At 45.3% G+C, this 17,890-nt stretch overlaps 1 protein-coding gene across 3 annotated transcripts in view; it reads left to right on the top strand.

The window, feature by feature from the left end:
* Window positions 1-17,890, top strand: part of RBBP8 (RB binding protein 8, endonuclease) — a 513,323-nt gene that overhangs the window by 172,815 nt on the left and 322,618 nt on the right. The window contains exons 1-2 of one of the 3 annotated variants that reach the window (XM_085605772.1): window positions 2,855-2,872; window positions 9,566-9,754. In XM_085605772.1, the coding sequence (XP_085461898.1) occupies window positions 9,643-9,754 (112 nt within the window). In that variant the 5' untranslated portion in view covers window positions 2,855-2,872; window positions 9,566-9,642. Of the gene's footprint in view, window positions 1-2,854; window positions 2,873-9,565; window positions 9,755-17,890 lie in introns of those variants that run through there. The other 2 variants (XM_085605771.1, XM_085605770.1) reach the window with 2 other exon arrangements.

Genomic DNA, 17,890 nt, shown 5'->3' with positions numbered 1-17,890 from the left:
TGGCAGGCTCAAGCTTGGTATTCTATGATCCCTCAGGAAATTCTTGCAGATGTTACCATTCCCCACAAGGCAGGTAATGGTACAGAGTCTAATAAACACCTGCCTTGACTACAGCAACTCCCTGTATTTAGGAAGTCCGAAATATGTGATCAATAGACTCCAAGTGGTACAAAATTCTACCGCAAGAATCCTTAAAAAAAAAAAAAAGTACCCAAACACCAGTCTGCCAGACCAGACTTTTTAGCCTGTGGGCCGAATTTAGGACTTTTAACAACTGGCATAAACCTCTATAGCGGGCTATAAGGCTTTTCTACTGACATTTCACTATTTGTCCCTTTTTATAACTGCCTACATTCGCCATCCCTTGAGAACAACACCCACCCACATGAATGGATTATGGAGACACTGATGTATACCATTCTTTATTGCAATGTCAGCTGCCAATACATTGATGTAGTTACATTATTACCATGAGATGTTGGGTAACAACTATTGCCATGTGACTGGAATAAATGTCCCCATAGCAAAGTCAGATACATAAGATGTCCAAACTGACTGAATATATTCTGGCCAATTAGCATCCTCTTTTGCCTACTCCTTCCAAGGAAACATATCAACAACCCTCAGCAATACTGTTGGAGAGAAGATGCCATCTCATGGTCCGTCCATACACAGTTACACTAGCAGGTAAACTATGTTCCTTTCCAGGCCCCCTGTGTTCTTGTACCAAATTCTTGGATACCATATTGGAATTGTGCCTGAAATGGTGCCTGTCACTTGTGCACCACCCAAGTCATGTTTAACAATATGTCTTTTAAGGTCCAACCCCTACCACAGGTCCATGTACCAATATCTCATTCACAGCACCTGAGGAAACACCCTGGAGACAGCCATACAGGACATGCCAACTCACACATCCAACTTGCAACTACACTGGATGGATTCCCAGTAGCATCTTCTCACTCAGGTGCTACTGCTTTGTTCTTTCCATTATTAACCTGAGCAAGGTTGACCCAAGTGAACAATGGGCCTCTTCCTTCATACAATGACCATGTCACGTCTCTTCCCATCTCACTGTTCTACATCCCATCTAAGGTGATGGTCAAGGGAGGAGGCATCACATTTGTGAGGCGATGGTCTAGGTAAATTTCACCATCTGTGAAGAGAACTTCTTTAACAAAGAAGGCTCTGTATGCCACGGAGCTGACAACATAGAAGAGTCCTTGCTCTTCATAAACACAAACCTGGAACTCGGAACAATTGCTATCAGGAAAATAAATGCATAAAGAATAAGCCCAATCAGCCCCAGAAGACCAAGAACTGATTCCCCAAGAAGACTCCGGAAGTGCTAGAAGATCGACTCCCTTTGCTGAGGGAGGAGAATGCTAGTTGGCATAATGTGCTCCTTCAGCTCAGTCAGGTCCTGGCAGATGAGCACCAGTCTCTACTGTTGGACCTAGTAAGGCTGTTGATCCATCTGGTGCTAGAACAACCAACAGCAGAGTCCCATGAAACCACACACCCACCTGCTACCAGTGGTAAACGTAGTACAGAACCCTGACAAGGTTCAATTATGTGTAGCCAGGGATGTGGTCTTCCCTGCTCAGGTATTAGGAAGCCAATCTTGGACATAACAAAACCCTTACTCAGAACTCATAAGAACTTACCTCTCAAAGATAACACACCTTGATGTAAGTGCACCTTTCATGGACAAATAAATATGTGACTTTTTATACCTACCGGTCCTTTAACAATACATTTCATTGCACTGTTCAATTTGCTGTCCATTATGTATTGTGCTCTTTTGTGGGGAAAGGAAACTATGTGGAGAATTACATGAAATGTGTGGTTAGTGAATGGCCATATACTAACAAAATTGACAAAATTACTGTGACATCAGCATGCATTATTTCATAGGATGTATTGAAGGATGCGTAATATACAAGATGTGGGAGGAAATTGCATTTGTTACTTGGGATGACAATTAATGGGCGTGAGGCTGGTCCATGGAGTTATCTTCAACTTGGAAGGGGTGGGAAATCAAAACAATATTGGCAAATCCAACAACCGTTCCATAAATCAATGTCCAAACATAAATGCCTAAAGAAAAAGGTCTGTTACAAAAATAAATGTCCAGCTAAAATCCAGTCACCACACCTCTAACGTAAAAACTAGCATTGGCATAGCCAATAGGTCTCGCTTTTGGGACCTTATAAGTATTTAGTTATGCAACACAATATCCTTGGTGCAACAGCAACTGTTGCATGGCAAAACACTTATAAGGTCCCAAAGGCGAGACCTATTGGCTATGCCAATGCTTGTTTATGGTTAGTGAATAGTCTGAAATCACAGAACAAGTTTTAATTATGGTGAGAATTTCTGGTATGGCCCGATATGCTTGCTCTGTGAAGATGAGAATATCATCTGCATAGCCACCACTGTCTGTTTTGAAAGGGAATGTTATCCCTCAGATCTTTGCGTTTGAGCGAGTTTCTGTTACTAGCAGCTTAATGCGAGGTTAGAAGAGCAAAGGGGATAATGGGCAATCTTGTGTTGTGCCAGATTGAAAGGTTTCACTCTAACTCAGTTAACTCTAATGCACACAGGTGGTTGGCTATGCACCGCCTTTGTCATATGTATAAAGACGGAACCCAGGTTAAATTTGAATAGCACTGAGTGCAGAAATGTGTAGGGTACTTAATCAAAAGCTTTTTCTGCATCCAGTGCCATAGCAATTGGAGGTGTCATTACTGATTTTGCTTTTTCTAGGACATGGCTACATAGTCTGGTGTTATCTGCTGCTTATCTACCTTAAATAAATCCTGTTTGAGTGGGGTGTGTTAGCTGTGGCCGGACCATCTCTAGTCTAAGGGTAAGTATTCTGACCTCTATCTTACAGTCCACATTTAAGAGTGAGATCAGTCTGCAGTTATTTGTATCTCAAGGGTCCTTCGTGTCCTTGTGGATAACTACTATTATGGCATAAGTAGCTGTGCCTCAGATTTCGCTTGTGGTGCTGAAGTGCGAGTATAGGTCTTGTAAACCAGCCATTAGTGAGCTGTGGAATGTTTTGTAAAAGTAAGGAACAAAGCCATCCAGGCTGGTGCTTTGCACTTTTTAGAAAATGGATGGCTCACTCTATTTTGATCTTGTTATGTCTTTATTGAGTTCATTGCTTCCTCATCCAGTGATGGGACATTTAATTTACTAAGATAAGTGCTACCGTCTTCTATGTTGATTTAGCATGTTTGGGCAATAGGGGTGGGCTCAAAAAATGGTACTAGTCCTGCAGGTCTAGTACCTTTTAAAAATCTCCTTGACCTAACTGCAACCTACTTGACCTCAGTCTCTGAAAGCGGAGCAAATGTGACAAGAAAACAAGATCTAAAGGCATCTTTATTGCTCATTCACTTTGTTAGCAATAAAAATGCCCTTAAATCTTGTTATCTTGTCACATTTGCTCAGTTTTCAAAGACAGAGGACAAAAGTTAGTTTGTCTTCCTACTCGCCAGAAAGGGCGAGTAGGACCTAAAAATAGCTCGGCCTCATTAATTCTACCTCGCAAATGCGAGCGGGCGAGTGGATTTGTCGAGCCCTGCGGGTTGGAGTAAAATATAGGAACATTTTAACAGTTTTTCCCAGACCTCTGTAAGTGATACCTTATGAATCCCTGAATCCTTGATGGTCGAGAAGTTTAGATTATATTGTTTGGCTTTGAGGTAATTAGCTGAAGTTTACCCTACTGTATTAATAAGTAGGATGTTTTTGGCTTTATCATTTACCCATTTCTGGGCTCTTCGACGTAAAGATTTGTTATACTTATATTTTAGGGGTTTAAATTTAATTTGAGTGTTAGGATCTTTGGATTTTATTTAATCCAATTAAAGATTTTTGATTCTCATTCAAGTGAGTTTAGTTCAATATTCCGTTCTTTATTCTTACTCGGCATAATGCTTACCATGACTGATGGTAGCTTCGTGGCTATCTCCGATGAGTTCTGCAGAGAGTAAAGCTGTATTTCTTTTGATTAAAAACATGTTTAATAGTTGATGAGCTCATTCTTGATATCTTGTCTAATTTTTGTGGAATACTAGCATCAGTTGACTGAGGTGTAGGCGCGTTTGGAGATTAATATTGGTTAAATTTATTTTCTGGTTGGGTGTTTTTGTAGTCGGGATGTTGTTAGTCAGTAGGCAGTCAGTCCTCGAAGGGGTATTATGTGGTGCGTGAGTAGAATGAAAATGTACTCCCTGTAGCTTTTTGTAAATGTGAAATGCTATTTAGATGGTGTGTTAAGAAGATGCTTTAGTTGTGTGTTGAATGTATTGGTCTGATAGTTACAGGTTGACATTTTGTCATGATTTGGTTCAAGAGGGAGATTAAAGTCTCCATTTAATAAAATACCTTGTTTGTTTGGTATGGTTGATATTGTTTTGTTAAGATCTATCCAAAAAGTTGAGTTTTCTCCAGTAGAGCATATATGTTGCTTGCTTAAAAGATGTTAGTTTTAGTCTTGATTTTTTTAAATAAGTTATCTTTGGTTGTTATTGGAAGGAGAATCGATGATTGTTATATTGGCTGTTTTGGAGATGAGAATAATAAATCAATTTTTCTTTTTGCCTGCAGGGAAACAGAGTCCATTTGGACTTTTCTCCATTTGATAGGATGGTTTAGGCCTTTGGTATTTAGTGAGATAATTTTAAGGGTTTTTTGGCCATTAGTATGGATTAGTATGGATTGCAGTTAGGAAACTGGCTTTCTTTGGTCCTTTGTTGGGTTCTTATGTGTTTGATAGTACGAGTCTGAGTTGTGTGGTTCTGATTTCAAAGCTTAGTGTTCTCCCCTTCCATATTCCATCGGGTGGTGTATGCATTTGGTTAAAGTGGGGGTAAGAGTGGAGGATAAAGAGTAGAGCATCAATGGTGGGGTAAAGGACGGTTGAAGATTTGTTTAAAGACCTAATCATAACAATAGCAATACATATGATCAACATAATCTCCCCCCTCCCCACCCCCCTCTTCTCCCCCCCCCCCCCCAATAGCCCTCCTCTACCCAAATGCAACCCTACTAGTTCCCTCATTAAGGTAACTGGGAACAGAGATGCCTTCGGGTAAGCCATCTTATGAAGCTCACAACTATAAATGGAGAGCTCAACAGTATAAGTAATAACACTCTCAACAGTTTTTAATGCATGTCTGACGCCATATACATTGAGCTACATCCACTTTAGATACTCAGGTAGATTTGAAAGTGCCACCTGTAACATGTGAACATTAATAGATGTGCTAACTCTCCTTCTGTGATTGTGCAGGTTAGTAGCTATTGGCAGGTTATGCTTTGGTGTAAAGAGGTATCATTTTGCTGTTAAAGTAACTGGTGTAGTATCATCAGGTGCTAGAGTTATATATTAGTAGTTGTCCCCAATGGATCAAGAGAGAAGGAGGGGTTTGAATCTACTCACCACAGCAGTGGTATCTGCCCTTTTAATTTCTTTGTGATGATCTGATATTTATATGACCATGGTTTCTGGAGGTGGATAATTTATCATTGCTGATAGTTGGCTGGAGGAATTTCAGTAGGAAGGAGGAAAGAATTGTGTGGAAGTGTTAATTCTGTCTGTGGTGATCAGTATTCAACAGTTTAGATTGTAAGGGTTAGTACTTTCTGTTGGTTTTGACCTTGGGTGTTATGGTTCAAGAATTTAGTCTTCTTAGATCTTACTCCTAATGGATTTGAGTTAGTCTATCATAGAGTTCCAGAATAGTGATGATGGTCACTGAGGTAAGTTATTCGGTAGATATACATTTTGGGGTGGAGTATCTAAATCTTCGTTTAATCATGAGTATTCGCAATTTACAGTTCCAGTGGGTCATCTAGGTGGTTGTTCAGTTTTGTGTTAATGGATCATTAGTGGATCATTTGTGCCTTTTTTTTATCCTTAATAAAGGCTTCTAGGTCAGCTGCTATGTCGAAGCTACTTGTGTCCCCAATTTGAGTTTTCATTTTTTTTTTACAGGGTTACGAAGGAATACGCAATGTCAATTGACTTTATGTTTGCTCTACATGCTAAAAAGCTTTGTCCGCGGCTGACCGTTGCTTTTGCGTAGTCTTGTGAAATGCCAATCTTTGATCTGTTCCAATCCATTGTCTTGATTATCCTCATCTGGTTCAAAATAGTCTGAGTGTCAGAAACAAAAAAGTCTGAAAGTCATTGTTCTTTGTTGTTTGTAATGTTCATGTAGGGAGTCTTTGTGCCTTTTTGATTCCGAAGTTTCTATCGAAATTGATGCCCAGTATTCGTGGTATCCATGTTTCCAGAAACTGGAAGCATGAGTTTGATCCTTTTTTTGATAGGCCAAAAAATTCTTACGTTTCCTCTTCTATTTTTATCTCTAGCACATTTATTTCTCTTTCCAGAGTTTCCACTTTCTTAGATAATGCATTGATGGTTTTTCCTAAGGAAGTTCTAGTAGTCTTCAGCTCTGCTGGTTCATGATGCAGTTTCTTCCACTCTGTTTGACAAGGCTTTCATGTCCATTTCTCGGGGGTATTATTTCCACCTGTAGGATGGATGTGTTTTTTTGTGCTACGAGTTAACTCACATAGCGAGCTGAGACGTTCTAGAATTCCTTATTATTCGAAGAATCGAGTTTTCTTTTAATCGGAGAGTCTGGTATCGGAGGTTACTGTTTGAATCTTTTATGGCCTACTTATTGTATGCTTGTTTTTTTGTCTCCTTGTCTTTCAAATCTGCCATATTGATAGGAATACGGATTGTTGATCTGTGATCAGGCTGCTATGGTTGTTAGTCTTTGGTGTCTTTAGGTATTCCTGTATCACACGATTGGGCTGTGTGGAGTTTACAGAATTAATAGTGTCTGGGTATGTGGATTAGTGGTTTTCTATGAAGTGGTGCTCAGTTTAGTTGTTTATTTAAAAAGGTTTCAGTGACACTGTCATAGCGCTGTTGATTATTTCATTCCCAGACTGGTTTATTTTGATTGTGATGCCCCCTATCGCCCACATGGGGTCAATGGATATAATTCAAGGCATTCGGTATGGGTCGGTCAGGTACTAAGGAGTTGTCTTGACTCCATATTAGGCTTTGGGTCGCATCCTCTGAGCATCATGGATGCACTGTTCATGGTGTTGAGCTAAGCAGGTAATTATTGTCTAAGTGTTCTGTTTTCTGCCTGAAGATGGTAGAAGTCACTTCACTCAGATAGTTGGCGGGCAATGTCATGATATGCCGACCCCTATTTGTTTTAGCTAAAGTATTGATTTCAGTCCAATCATATCAATATGGTCATTTCAGACCAATGCAAGAGCCATTTTGCCCCCAGCATGAAAGAAAAGGCAGAGCAAGCAATTCTTGGTAGGTGAAGACTCGCTAATGTTTGGTTTGAAATAGTGCTGCGGCGTCCACTTATGCAGAATTCAGTGATTCTGGCAGGTGCAGGCTGTGATTTATTTCAGGTAGGTGCAGACACCATTTTAGTCTCTTGATTAGAGTATGGCATTAAATTATGGCATTCCTTTATGTGTTCCTGATAATAAACCTTTCAACAATAGCTGTGTGGGATATTCAGCAAAACTGTTAGAGCCAGATGGGTGAGTTTGCTATTTCAATAGGTCAATATGGCTATGAGACACGAGGCAGTCTCCATTAGAACAGATTGGGGTAAGTATGGTAGATAGAGTCTGTGCAAAAAGATTAGTAGCAGATGTATATTGCCTTGTGGAGTATTAACACACCTTATCTATCTAGCTCTGTTCGCCATTTTGAAAATCAAGTGAACCGATGCCAATGGCATCTTTGAGGTCTTGGGTAAATACAGCACGGTCGGATGATCTAGGCAGGATTTAATACCGCCATTGTGATCTTTATCACTAGTTCATCTGATGTTTGAGTGTTAGTTGTCAGAGCATTTAGAATGCAGTTATGCTGGTATTTGTGCTGTCCTGTAGCAGAGCTGAGCTTAGGCAGGCATTTTGTTGGGTGCTGGCCACACATTTCCCTGTTGACTAATTTTTTATGTGTTATTTTTTACCAGGAGCCTTAAGTCTGTAATTTACGATAGTTCTACTTAGCAATAACTTAGAGCCTCGAAAATGTAGTTTGAATTTTATTGGAAGGGTGGAGCCATAGCCGTTTAGGGCAAAGTGGGTCTGGTTCTCTGGTGTGGTTCACGTGTGTGTGTTTTTTGGTTTTTTTCTTGTAAGATATGAGAATTTTAAGCTGGATGTAAAAAGAATGTTAGTGCGTTTTATATTCTTTTATTAATCTATGTACGCCTACCTCTCAACTCACCAATCGCGTTTAACCAGTTCTGCTTTTGCAGACCGAAGGGTCCTAAGGTATTTAATGCGGTTCTCTCATTTGGAGAGAATTCTGACAGTTCCTCTATGCTAGCAGTGCTGTACTAGTTGTATATAAACTGGACATCTAGGAGGAGTACAGAGTTCTTAGGAAAGCTCAGTGGGAATATTATTCGAAGAAGTCTATAAGAGGGTCTTTTGTATGATTTCAGTACCCCGGGGAAGGATGCTTTTTTGAAGTGCACATTTTAATACGTATTCATTTAACTAATTCAACCTTTGTGGTGTTATGAGATGTAGATTTGTGCGCTTTCATTTGTTCTGGCTTCCAGTTTATTGACTCGTAATACTGCATTGCTGGAGGTGAATGTCAGTAACAACTATGTGGCTATCCATGGTCAATCGACTATATATTGCACGTTTATTTAAATGTAGTAAAAATATTTACAACAACATTTTCGGGACGCAGGGCTAAGCACTATACCAGAAGCAGTGACCTTAATGTTATGAGGTTCGATACAACTCAGTCGATACAGTGTTGTGACTATCAACCATCCACCTTTGAGGAACTTAATACTCAGTTTAGTTCTACTTTAAAATTATTTTTGTAGGTCTTGTGAAATTATTTCAGTTCAGGCCGCCATGAGCGGTGGATGTTTCTTTTATTTGTAATGTTGGAGCTAGCATTTAGTTGCTGTTTATACTCTGCTCGATATCTTTTAGAAGATGCTTATTATGTTATGCGGTATGTTTTTCAATTATCTTTACAATGCACCTGTATTGTCCCCGTTCTTTTATATACGGTAGCTGTACCCAGACTGCCTTGACATAAGTATTGCTGCCCTGCACTGAACCTGTCTGGCACTGCCACTGTGGTTGTGCAGTGCACTGTGAGAGGCTGCTCTTCCGAGACGGATACATTCCGTCACAAACATGGCGGCCTCCTCCTGCTGATAACCGACCCTGGGGCAGATTGTTCTGAAGCTGTTAAGCTCTGACCCAAAGGTATAATTATGCCCAGGCTCCAGTTAAAAAACCAACAGACGCGCACTATTTTTCTTTTCCGTTAATATTGACTTGTCATGTCAATGATGAGAGGCGGTCGTTAAGGCATACGCGCCCCGATTCCCTCCATTAGGATGAAAGATGGCTGCAAGGGAGCATAACTTGCTAATGGGCCTTAATGCGCGTTGTTTCCCACCCATGGCTGCAAATCCTGAACCGACACATGCATCTCTTATTACAGGCAGCGACCAGCTCACAGCCATGTAATTTAGGAGAAAAAGGAACCGAAGTGAGAGGTCTGTGGCTGCCGGCGACGAGATGAACGTCTCAGGGGGAAGCTGTGGGAGCCCAACCGCTGCTGAAGCCACGTCTGAGATCTTCAAGGAGCTGTGGGGCAAACTGAAGGAGTGTCATGACAAAGAAGTGCAAGGTAAAGCGATTTTCATACAGTCTGGGAAACGGCAATGGCTTCCTAAATTAACTTTGTTTCATGAATATACAAGTGTATCATTTGTTAAATTGCTCATGAGGTTGCTCCAATGAATCAAATATGCAAATTTGTGAGTGAACTATACTAGCTGGTTAGAATATCTTCTATCAGGTAAACAGTTTAATTTGTTTAAGGCTCTCGCCTCTCCATTTTATTATGTGTTTCGTATCTGTTTTAGAGTGTCGAATTGCCCTGTGAGGGCTTCTTAGCGCTATTGTACGCAAAGTAGACTAAAAAATAACATTGCATATCAGCACGGATTTAACATGTAAACCTGTCGACCGTCTCTCTTTCTCGCAGTTAACTAGTATTGTCAGATTTCCAAAATAATGCCTTGTTCCCCCCTGCACACTTAAAGCGTATTTAGATATTGTCGGGTGGCCCACCAGGTCAACAGAGGCCCTGGTCTCTGCTCCTGTGGTGTAGGACAGCCTGCCTCATTTAGAGATGCCTGCCTGACTTGCATGTCTATATCTTTGGTCTACCCGCCAGTGTGACAAGTGAGTGCCATGTTTTTCTTTTCACTCACTTTACATTCAGCTGGAGTCCGCTGATATAAAACACAAAATCAATGGACCGGATGCTCAGGGAGTTGATTTCTCTGCTCATGGGTGCCATTGTAAGTTTTCTCTGCTCAGATCCCCATGCTTCTTTTGAGAACCCAATCTGGGAAATGATTGATGGTCACTATGCCGTAAATCGTGCCAGATGAACGCCACTGGGATTCGTCAGCACACTGTAGGATGGGCAGTTGGATCAAGGATTTCCAACAGCAAATCTAGCTGGATATCCGGCATTGCATCACCTCACTTCTGAATGGGACAGGGGAAACCAGAAGGCGGCCTGACGAGTCCTCTGCTGTTTTTGTTAGCTGTTGTATATTTGCCAAACTCTAAATGCCCCCCCTTACTTAACTATTACACTTTTCTGAAACAAGGTGTTTAAAATAATGCTATAGTAAACAGAGAGAAAGAAGTCTAATCTTAGTAAGTTTGTGTATGAAAAATTAGGACTTTCCCACTGGCAGCAATTTCAGGCTCTTCTCAAAATTTGAGGATGAATTCCATATCGAAGCATTGGAGCTTACATGCTAAGTTTGGTAAGTACATGACTGTTTAAGACAGACTTGGTGCTTTCTACCTTTACCATTAAACTGCGTCAGTGTGTCACCTTTGACGCCGGGGGACGTACTCATGGTCTTTGTTCACTCAGGCACAGGCCGGGCTCGGCGGGTGCAGAGTGTGCTGGATTCACGGTTCCTGGCTTGGCACCAGGGGTTGTTGCTTGTTTGAGCAGAACCACTGCTCATGGGAGTCCCAGTCTTTTAGAGGATGAAGGCAGTCCGGTCCTTCGGGGTTTTTGAGGTTGCTGACCACTGGAGACGCCGGGGTTTAGCAGGAGCAGGTTCGAGGGTCAACAGGCCTGTAGAGCTGGGGTCAAGTCAGTTGGTGTCAGTCAGCTGCACGGCAGGTCTTCTTTCTTCTTGTTCTTCTTCTTGTTTCGTAATCTGGATCTGAGGAAGAAAGGTTCAGGGTGCCCCATAATATTAAATTTAGGGGCGTTACAGGTAGGGAAATGTCAGGGACCAATGGGTCCCTTCCCTGGGGTGGGTACACCCCCTATCCTGCCACTCTCCAGTGGGAGGGGGCAGTAGCCTAGCCCTGATTGGGTAGGGCTCCCCATCCTCAAGATGGCGAGAGCCCGGAGTTGTGCTTCACCTCGTCTCCCCCACCTGAGGGTTGGGGTTGGGAGAAGCTGGCACACCTCCTTTCCTCCATTGGGTTTTCCCGCCAGTCTTCCCGCCAGAGTGGGGGGGGGGGGTCAGAACCGGTGGGGACCAGTTGCTGAGTACAGCAAGTGGTCTGGGGAGGCTCACAAAAGCGGCATTGAAGCTTCCCCTGCCCATCCTGGGGGAGGAGGCTTGGCACCTCGTCCCAGGATGTTCATTGTTGCAGGCCCACGAGAGCGGATGGCTCTCTACCCAGGGGGCCAGCCACCTGTCTGCTGGGTGGCAGCCTATGCAGCCTCTGTCTGGACACGGGTTGTTGGTTTAGTTTCAGGGGGCAGCTCTAAGTTCCCCTCTGTCGTGCTTTTTACTTTAAATCCCTCACTGGCATCAGTGTGGGTTTAATGTGCTGAGAAGTTTGATACCAAACTTCTCAGTCTTCAGTGTAGCCATAATGGTGCTGTGGAGTTCTTGATGACTTATCTCCCAGCACCATATACTCTTAATGGCAGCACTGCACTTACAGTGCCCAGGAATGGACCTGGGTACTGTAGGGGTACAGGGCTCATGCACCTGTACCCACACCACTGGCATAGGGCACCCAGCTAGAGGGGTGACTGAGGTATGCCAGGGCAGTGTGTTTGTGGGCATGGCACACAGGGATGTGTGCCATGTCGGCTCTCTGTTTTGTTCTGCACCAAGACACTGCCTGCAAGGGCAGTGTGTGTGTCAGGGCACAGGGCCTCTAAGGGTGGCACAATAAGTGCTGCAGCCCTTAGGGGCCTTCTCTGGTCACAGGGTACCATTTACCAGGGGCTGACATGTGGCCAGAGATGCCAATTGGGTTTAGGCTTCAATGCAGTTTTAGGGAAGCAACACAGGCCCTGGGCACCTGATTGGCAGGAGCCCAGGGCACACTCAGTCAAAGTACATCAGCAATTCAGCAAAAAGTGGGGGCACACCATGCAAGAAAGATGGCACTTTCTGATGGATACATCTGCCAGTGGATTCCTCACCTTGTGAATATCCCCTGCTCCAGCAACATTCGGAAACTTTTGTAGCTCTCCACGCCGACTAGGACGAAGACGACGTCACAGAGGCACGGCTCCGTTCCCTTTTTTCCGCGCCATCGATGCTAACGGTGTTCTGGGACTCTCCGTAGCTTTGGCTGGTTACTTTGTTTTTCTGCGGGTGTCTCTCTTTCTACTTGTTTGCAGTTAAAAAATATTGACTAAGAAGTCCGGGTTCAAGCCATGCAGGGAGTGCGGTAAGCACATGTCTATCACGGATCTGCACGAGGACTTTGTCTGGTGCCTTTCATCGGATCATGATGTCGATGGATGCTCTTGCTGCCGCAAGATGAGTACAAAGGCTCTGAAGGAAAGAGAGGCCAAGTTATTCGTTGCCAGAATGAAAAAGGAGAAGAGAGGTCGAAGAAGAACAAGATCGAGGTCAAGGTCGAGATCGGCGTTGGCGTCGGGGCATGCTTCGAAGTCCAAGAAGCACAAGAAAAAGAAGAGGCATGGTTCTCTACATCGTTTGGATAGGGATGCGGCTCTGAGATCGACCTCACCTTCTCGACGTTGTAAGGACTTTGTGTCTCCTTCTCCTCTCTCTGTTCCTGCCTCTCCTATTGGCCTGACCTCGCCTGCGGCTTCACCGGAGCATTCTCCGTCTCCGGCTCCATCTCACACGCCGGCTCATTCTCCGGCTCCAGTTGAGGAAGTCCCGGCTCCGGACGAGTCTTCGCCTCCGCTGGTTGCGCCGATCGGCCCGAGTCCGGTTATGCCTCAGCCTGAGCCATATCCTCCCTTTCCAGGCCCGGGTCCCATGGGTCCAATGGCTTTCAACTTGGGAGTTCCTCAAGCTTACCCTCAAGCTCCTTTTGTGCCATTTTTCCGGCGTCGCCGTCTTGGCATTTTCCGGCGCTGAGGACATCGACGCCGCTTCCATCTTCACCGGCTCCGGCTCGACCTCATTCGACTCCGGCTGCTCCTCTGGATCCGAGTTCGACGCCGGCTCCGGCGCCGTCGGATTCAGCTGTTACGCCTTCAAAAGATGTGGCTCCCTACCACTCAGTTTTTAAAAAAGCAGCTGAGCTTTTGGATCTGCAGCTACCATCTGCTGAGTTTAAGCCGAACCTCTTCACGGAGGTTTTACATTCTCCCTCCTCTGTATCTGCTTCCATTTAATGACGCCATTATTGAACCGGTCATGGAAGTATGGCGTAAGCCCTTCTCAGCTCCTGTGGTCTCTAAAACTGTAGCAAGAAGATATAGGGTGGCTCCAGGGGACTCAGACTTTCTTACTTCCCATCCTTCTCCGGAGAGTCTGGTGGTTCAGGCTGCTTGTTCTAAAAGATCTTCAGGTGCCTTTCCCCAAGTCCCTAGCGACAGGGATGAAAAAAAACTTGACCAATCAGCCAAGAAAGTCTTCTCCTCTGCCAGTATGGTTTTAAAATCAACAAATGCCACCTGTCTTTTGGACCGATCTATCCATGCTCTAATGGATTCAGCGAAACAACTGGCCCCCAAGTTGTCAGAGGAGGATAGGCAGAACTTTAATGAGGTACTATCAGACACTCAGGCGGGTGCGCGTCAGGTTATCCAGAGTGGCCTGGATACTGCGAACGCTGTCACTAGAATCATGGGCTCTTCTGTTGCCACAAAGAGGAGTGTGTGGCTGAAGTCATCTGAGTTCTCCCCTGATGTGCAGGCAACTCTTCTGGACTTGCCTTTTGATGGCTCTGGGCGTTTTGGGGAGATTTAAAGAAAGCAAAGCCACGGCCTAATCTCTGGGTCTGCAGACACAACCTAGGGGTTCTTTTAGGAGGTACAGGGGCTTTGGAAGATCATCCTTTCGGACCTACAGGCAGCCCCAGCAGCAGCAGCAACAACAGCAGCTGAACACCCTGTATAAGAGCAGAATCAGAGGTCGTGCTCGAGGTCGGCAGCTCACCTCCTCCTCTTCCTCCGTCCCTCCCACCACTGCAAAGCAGCCCTAGATCCACCATTCTGGATCATGTTGTTCCTGTGGGGGGGCCGGCTTACCCATTTTCTACAAGATTGGGAATCGGTTACTACAGACCTTTGGGTTCTTGATCTTGTAGAAAATGGGTATGCCCTTCCCTTTCGGGAATTTACTCCTAATTACCCTCCTTGCCAAGGTGCTTGCTCGGAGGACCATCTTCTTCTCCTGCAGGAGGAGGTCCTAACGTTACTAAAAAAAGGTGCGATAGAGGTGGTTCCAGAGCAGGAAAGGGGTCAGGGATGCGACTTCCGGTATTTCCTGATTCCAAAGAAGGATGGCAGGCTGCGTCCAATCCTGGACCTCAGGATCTTGAATCTTTTTCTGAAGCAAGAGAAGTTCAAGATGCTCACCCTTGCGCAGGTTCTTCAAGTGCTGCAACAGGAGGACTGGATGGTGTCCATCGACTTGCAGGATGCGTATTTCCACATCCCCATCCTGAAGTCGCACAGGAAGTATCTCCGTTTTACGGTAGGGTCGCAACATTATCAGTTTGCGGTCCTTCCATTTGGTCTTACTACTGTACCTCGAGTCTTCACCAAGGTGATGGCAGTGGTGGCAGCCCAACTCAGAAGGTCGGGGATTCCAGTTTTCCCTATCTGGACGACTGGCTGATCAAAGCGGAGTCACCAGAGATGGTGCTTCATCATCTGCAAGTTACAACCCAGCTGGGTTTCTCGATAAACGTGCCCAAGTCTCATCTGGTGCCCTCTCAGCGCAACCTGTTCATAGGGGCAGTACTGGACACTACTGTGTGTCGAGCATTCCCACCTCCACAAAGGATTCTCGACATACAGGAAATGATTCCCTTGTTTTACAATGGAGCGGTCGTTCCAGTCCTGAAGGTCCTTCGTCTGCTCGGTCTGTTTGCTTCCTGCATTCTGTTGGTCAACCATGCACACTGGCACGTGAGGGCGCTCCAGTGGTGCCTCCACAGGCAGTGGTATCAGCACAAGGGAGATCTCAGGGAGTCAGTGAGGATCTCCATAGAAGCTGCGGCGGATCTGTCTTGGTGGAGCGTGGAGGGCAATCTGTCCCAAGGAAAGCCCTTCCATCTACCTCCATCGGTGGCCACAGTGATAACGGATGCATCCACTTTAGGGTGGGGTACGCATCTGGGGGATCTGGAGATCAAAGGTCTTTGGTCTCCAGAGGAAAGGTTGCTTCACATCAACCTTTTGGAGTTGCGGGCGATACGTTTGGCACTCAAGGCTTTCCTCCCTTCCCTTTGCGGTCAGTCGGTTCAGGTCCTAATGGACAACACTACCGCAATGTGGTATGTCAACAAGCAGGGAGGAGTGGGGTCGCATTATCTCTGCAGAGAGGCTCTGCGTCTCTGGTCCTGGGCTCAGAATCATCAGATTTGTCTGATGGCAAATCATCTGGCCGGAGTTCTGAACGTGCGTGCAGACAGTCTCAGTCGGCAGTTCTCCACCGACCACACGTGGAGGCTCCATCCGGAGGTGGTTCGTCACGTCTTTCGGACGTGGGGAAATCCTCGGGTGGACCTGTTTGCCACTCACGAGAACGCTCACTGCCCGTCATTCTGCAGTCTCCTGTTTCCGACGCAGGGAGCGTTGGGGGATACGTTTCAGTTGAGTTGGAGCTCACAACTCCTTTACGCGTTTCCACCCATACCCTTGATTCCTCGGGTTCTGAGGAAGACCGAGCCCAAGTCTCATTGATCGCCCCGGATTGGCCAAGAAGGGTGTGGTACACAGATCTTCTCCACCTCTCCTCGTGCCCTCCGCTCCATCTCCCTCTCAGAGCAGACCTCCTCTCGCAGTCGTAGGGGCAGGTTCTACACCCCCACCTCCAGAGCTTACACCTTCATGCCTGGAGATTGAACGGGGCAACCTGAATTATTTTTCTCTCCCGCCTGACGTGGTAGATGTAATATTGTCTGCCAGACGGCATTCCACCAAATCTATCTATTCCTATAGGTGGTCCAAATGTGTTCTCTGGTGCGGAGAGAAGTCTATTGACCCTTTGAGGGCTCGTTTATCCAACATTCTTCAGTTTGCTCTTTCTCTTGCTCAGCAGGGCTTTGCTGTAGCTACTGTTAAGGGATATTTGTCGGCTTTGTCGGCATTTCTTTGCTTGCCGGATCAGCCTTCTCTGTTTAAGTCACCTATTGTATTACGATTCCTTAAGGGCCTTACAAACAAGTTTCCGCCTACTCCTTTTATTGTGCCTCAATGGGATTTAAATCTTGTCTTAACTTACTGGATGGGTTCTCCCTTCGAGCCCGTGCACAAGTGTCCCTTGAGGCTGTTGTCTTTCAAAACAGTCTTTCTCATTGCTATTATCTCGGCAAGGAGGGTAAGTGAGCTTCAAACTCTGAGTTCAAAACCCCCGTTCTTGACCATTCATGCTGAAAGAATGGTACTCAGGACCAGGGCTGCTTTTCTGCCAACGGTGGGAACTCCTTTCCATCTGGGGCAATCCATTACCCTTCCTACCTTCTTTCCTCCCCCTAACCCTTCCAAGGAGGAGGAGCGGCTTCACCGCTTGGACCCTAAGAGGGCGGTGAGCTTCTACCTCGATAGGACTAAAGACTTTCGAGTGGACGACCAGCTCTTCGTGGGATTTGTTGGCTGCAGGAAGGGCAGAGCGGTGCACAAGCGCACCCTTTCCAGATGGATTATCTTGTGCATCAAGATTTGTTACTCTTTGACCGGTAAGGAACCTCCAGTGGGTATAAGGGCTCACTCTACCAGGGCTAAGTTTTCTACATCTGCCTTGTCTAGAGGTGTTCCTGTGGAGGACATTTGTAGGCCGGCAACGTGGGCCTCCCTCCACACTTTTGCGAGGCATTACTGCTTGGATTCCGAGGTGAGGAGGGACGGTCACTTTGCTCGTTCCGTCCTTCAGGACTTTCTAGTATAGAAGGGTGGACACCCTCCTCCAGGAGTGGGACTGCTGTGGGAATCTTTTCACAAGGTGAGGAATCCACTGGCAGATATATCCATCAGAAGAACAAGTTACTTACCTTCGGTAACGCTTTTTCTGGTGGATACAGTATCTGCCTGTGGATTCCTCACTGACCCACCCGCCTCCCCATTGTCCACCCTTGTATACCTCCAATTCTGATGATGGGGTTTCAAAATTTGTTACTGTCAAAGGCAATGTGTTATTTCTTTTGCCTTCCTATATTATCTCCACACTGTGTGTGTTGTTTTGTATATTATGCACCGTGTATACTGTATATATATTTCTGTCAGTCCTTCCGTATGCCTCGAAGGCACGGAAAAAAAAGGCGGAACTGACGTCATCACGCCGACAAGGTCTTCTTATGGATCCAGTGACGTCAGCGGAGCCGC

The sequence above is a fragment of the Triturus cristatus genome, chromosome 5_1 (assembly GCF_964204655.1).
Source record: "Triturus cristatus chromosome 5_1, aTriCri1.1, whole genome shotgun sequence".
In the NCBI taxonomy this organism is placed as follows: Eukaryota; Metazoa; Chordata; class Amphibia; order Caudata; family Salamandridae; genus Triturus; species Triturus cristatus.
The sequence above is the reverse complement of the archived record's forward strand: the minus strand, read 5'-3'. Positions and strand labels throughout refer to the sequence as shown.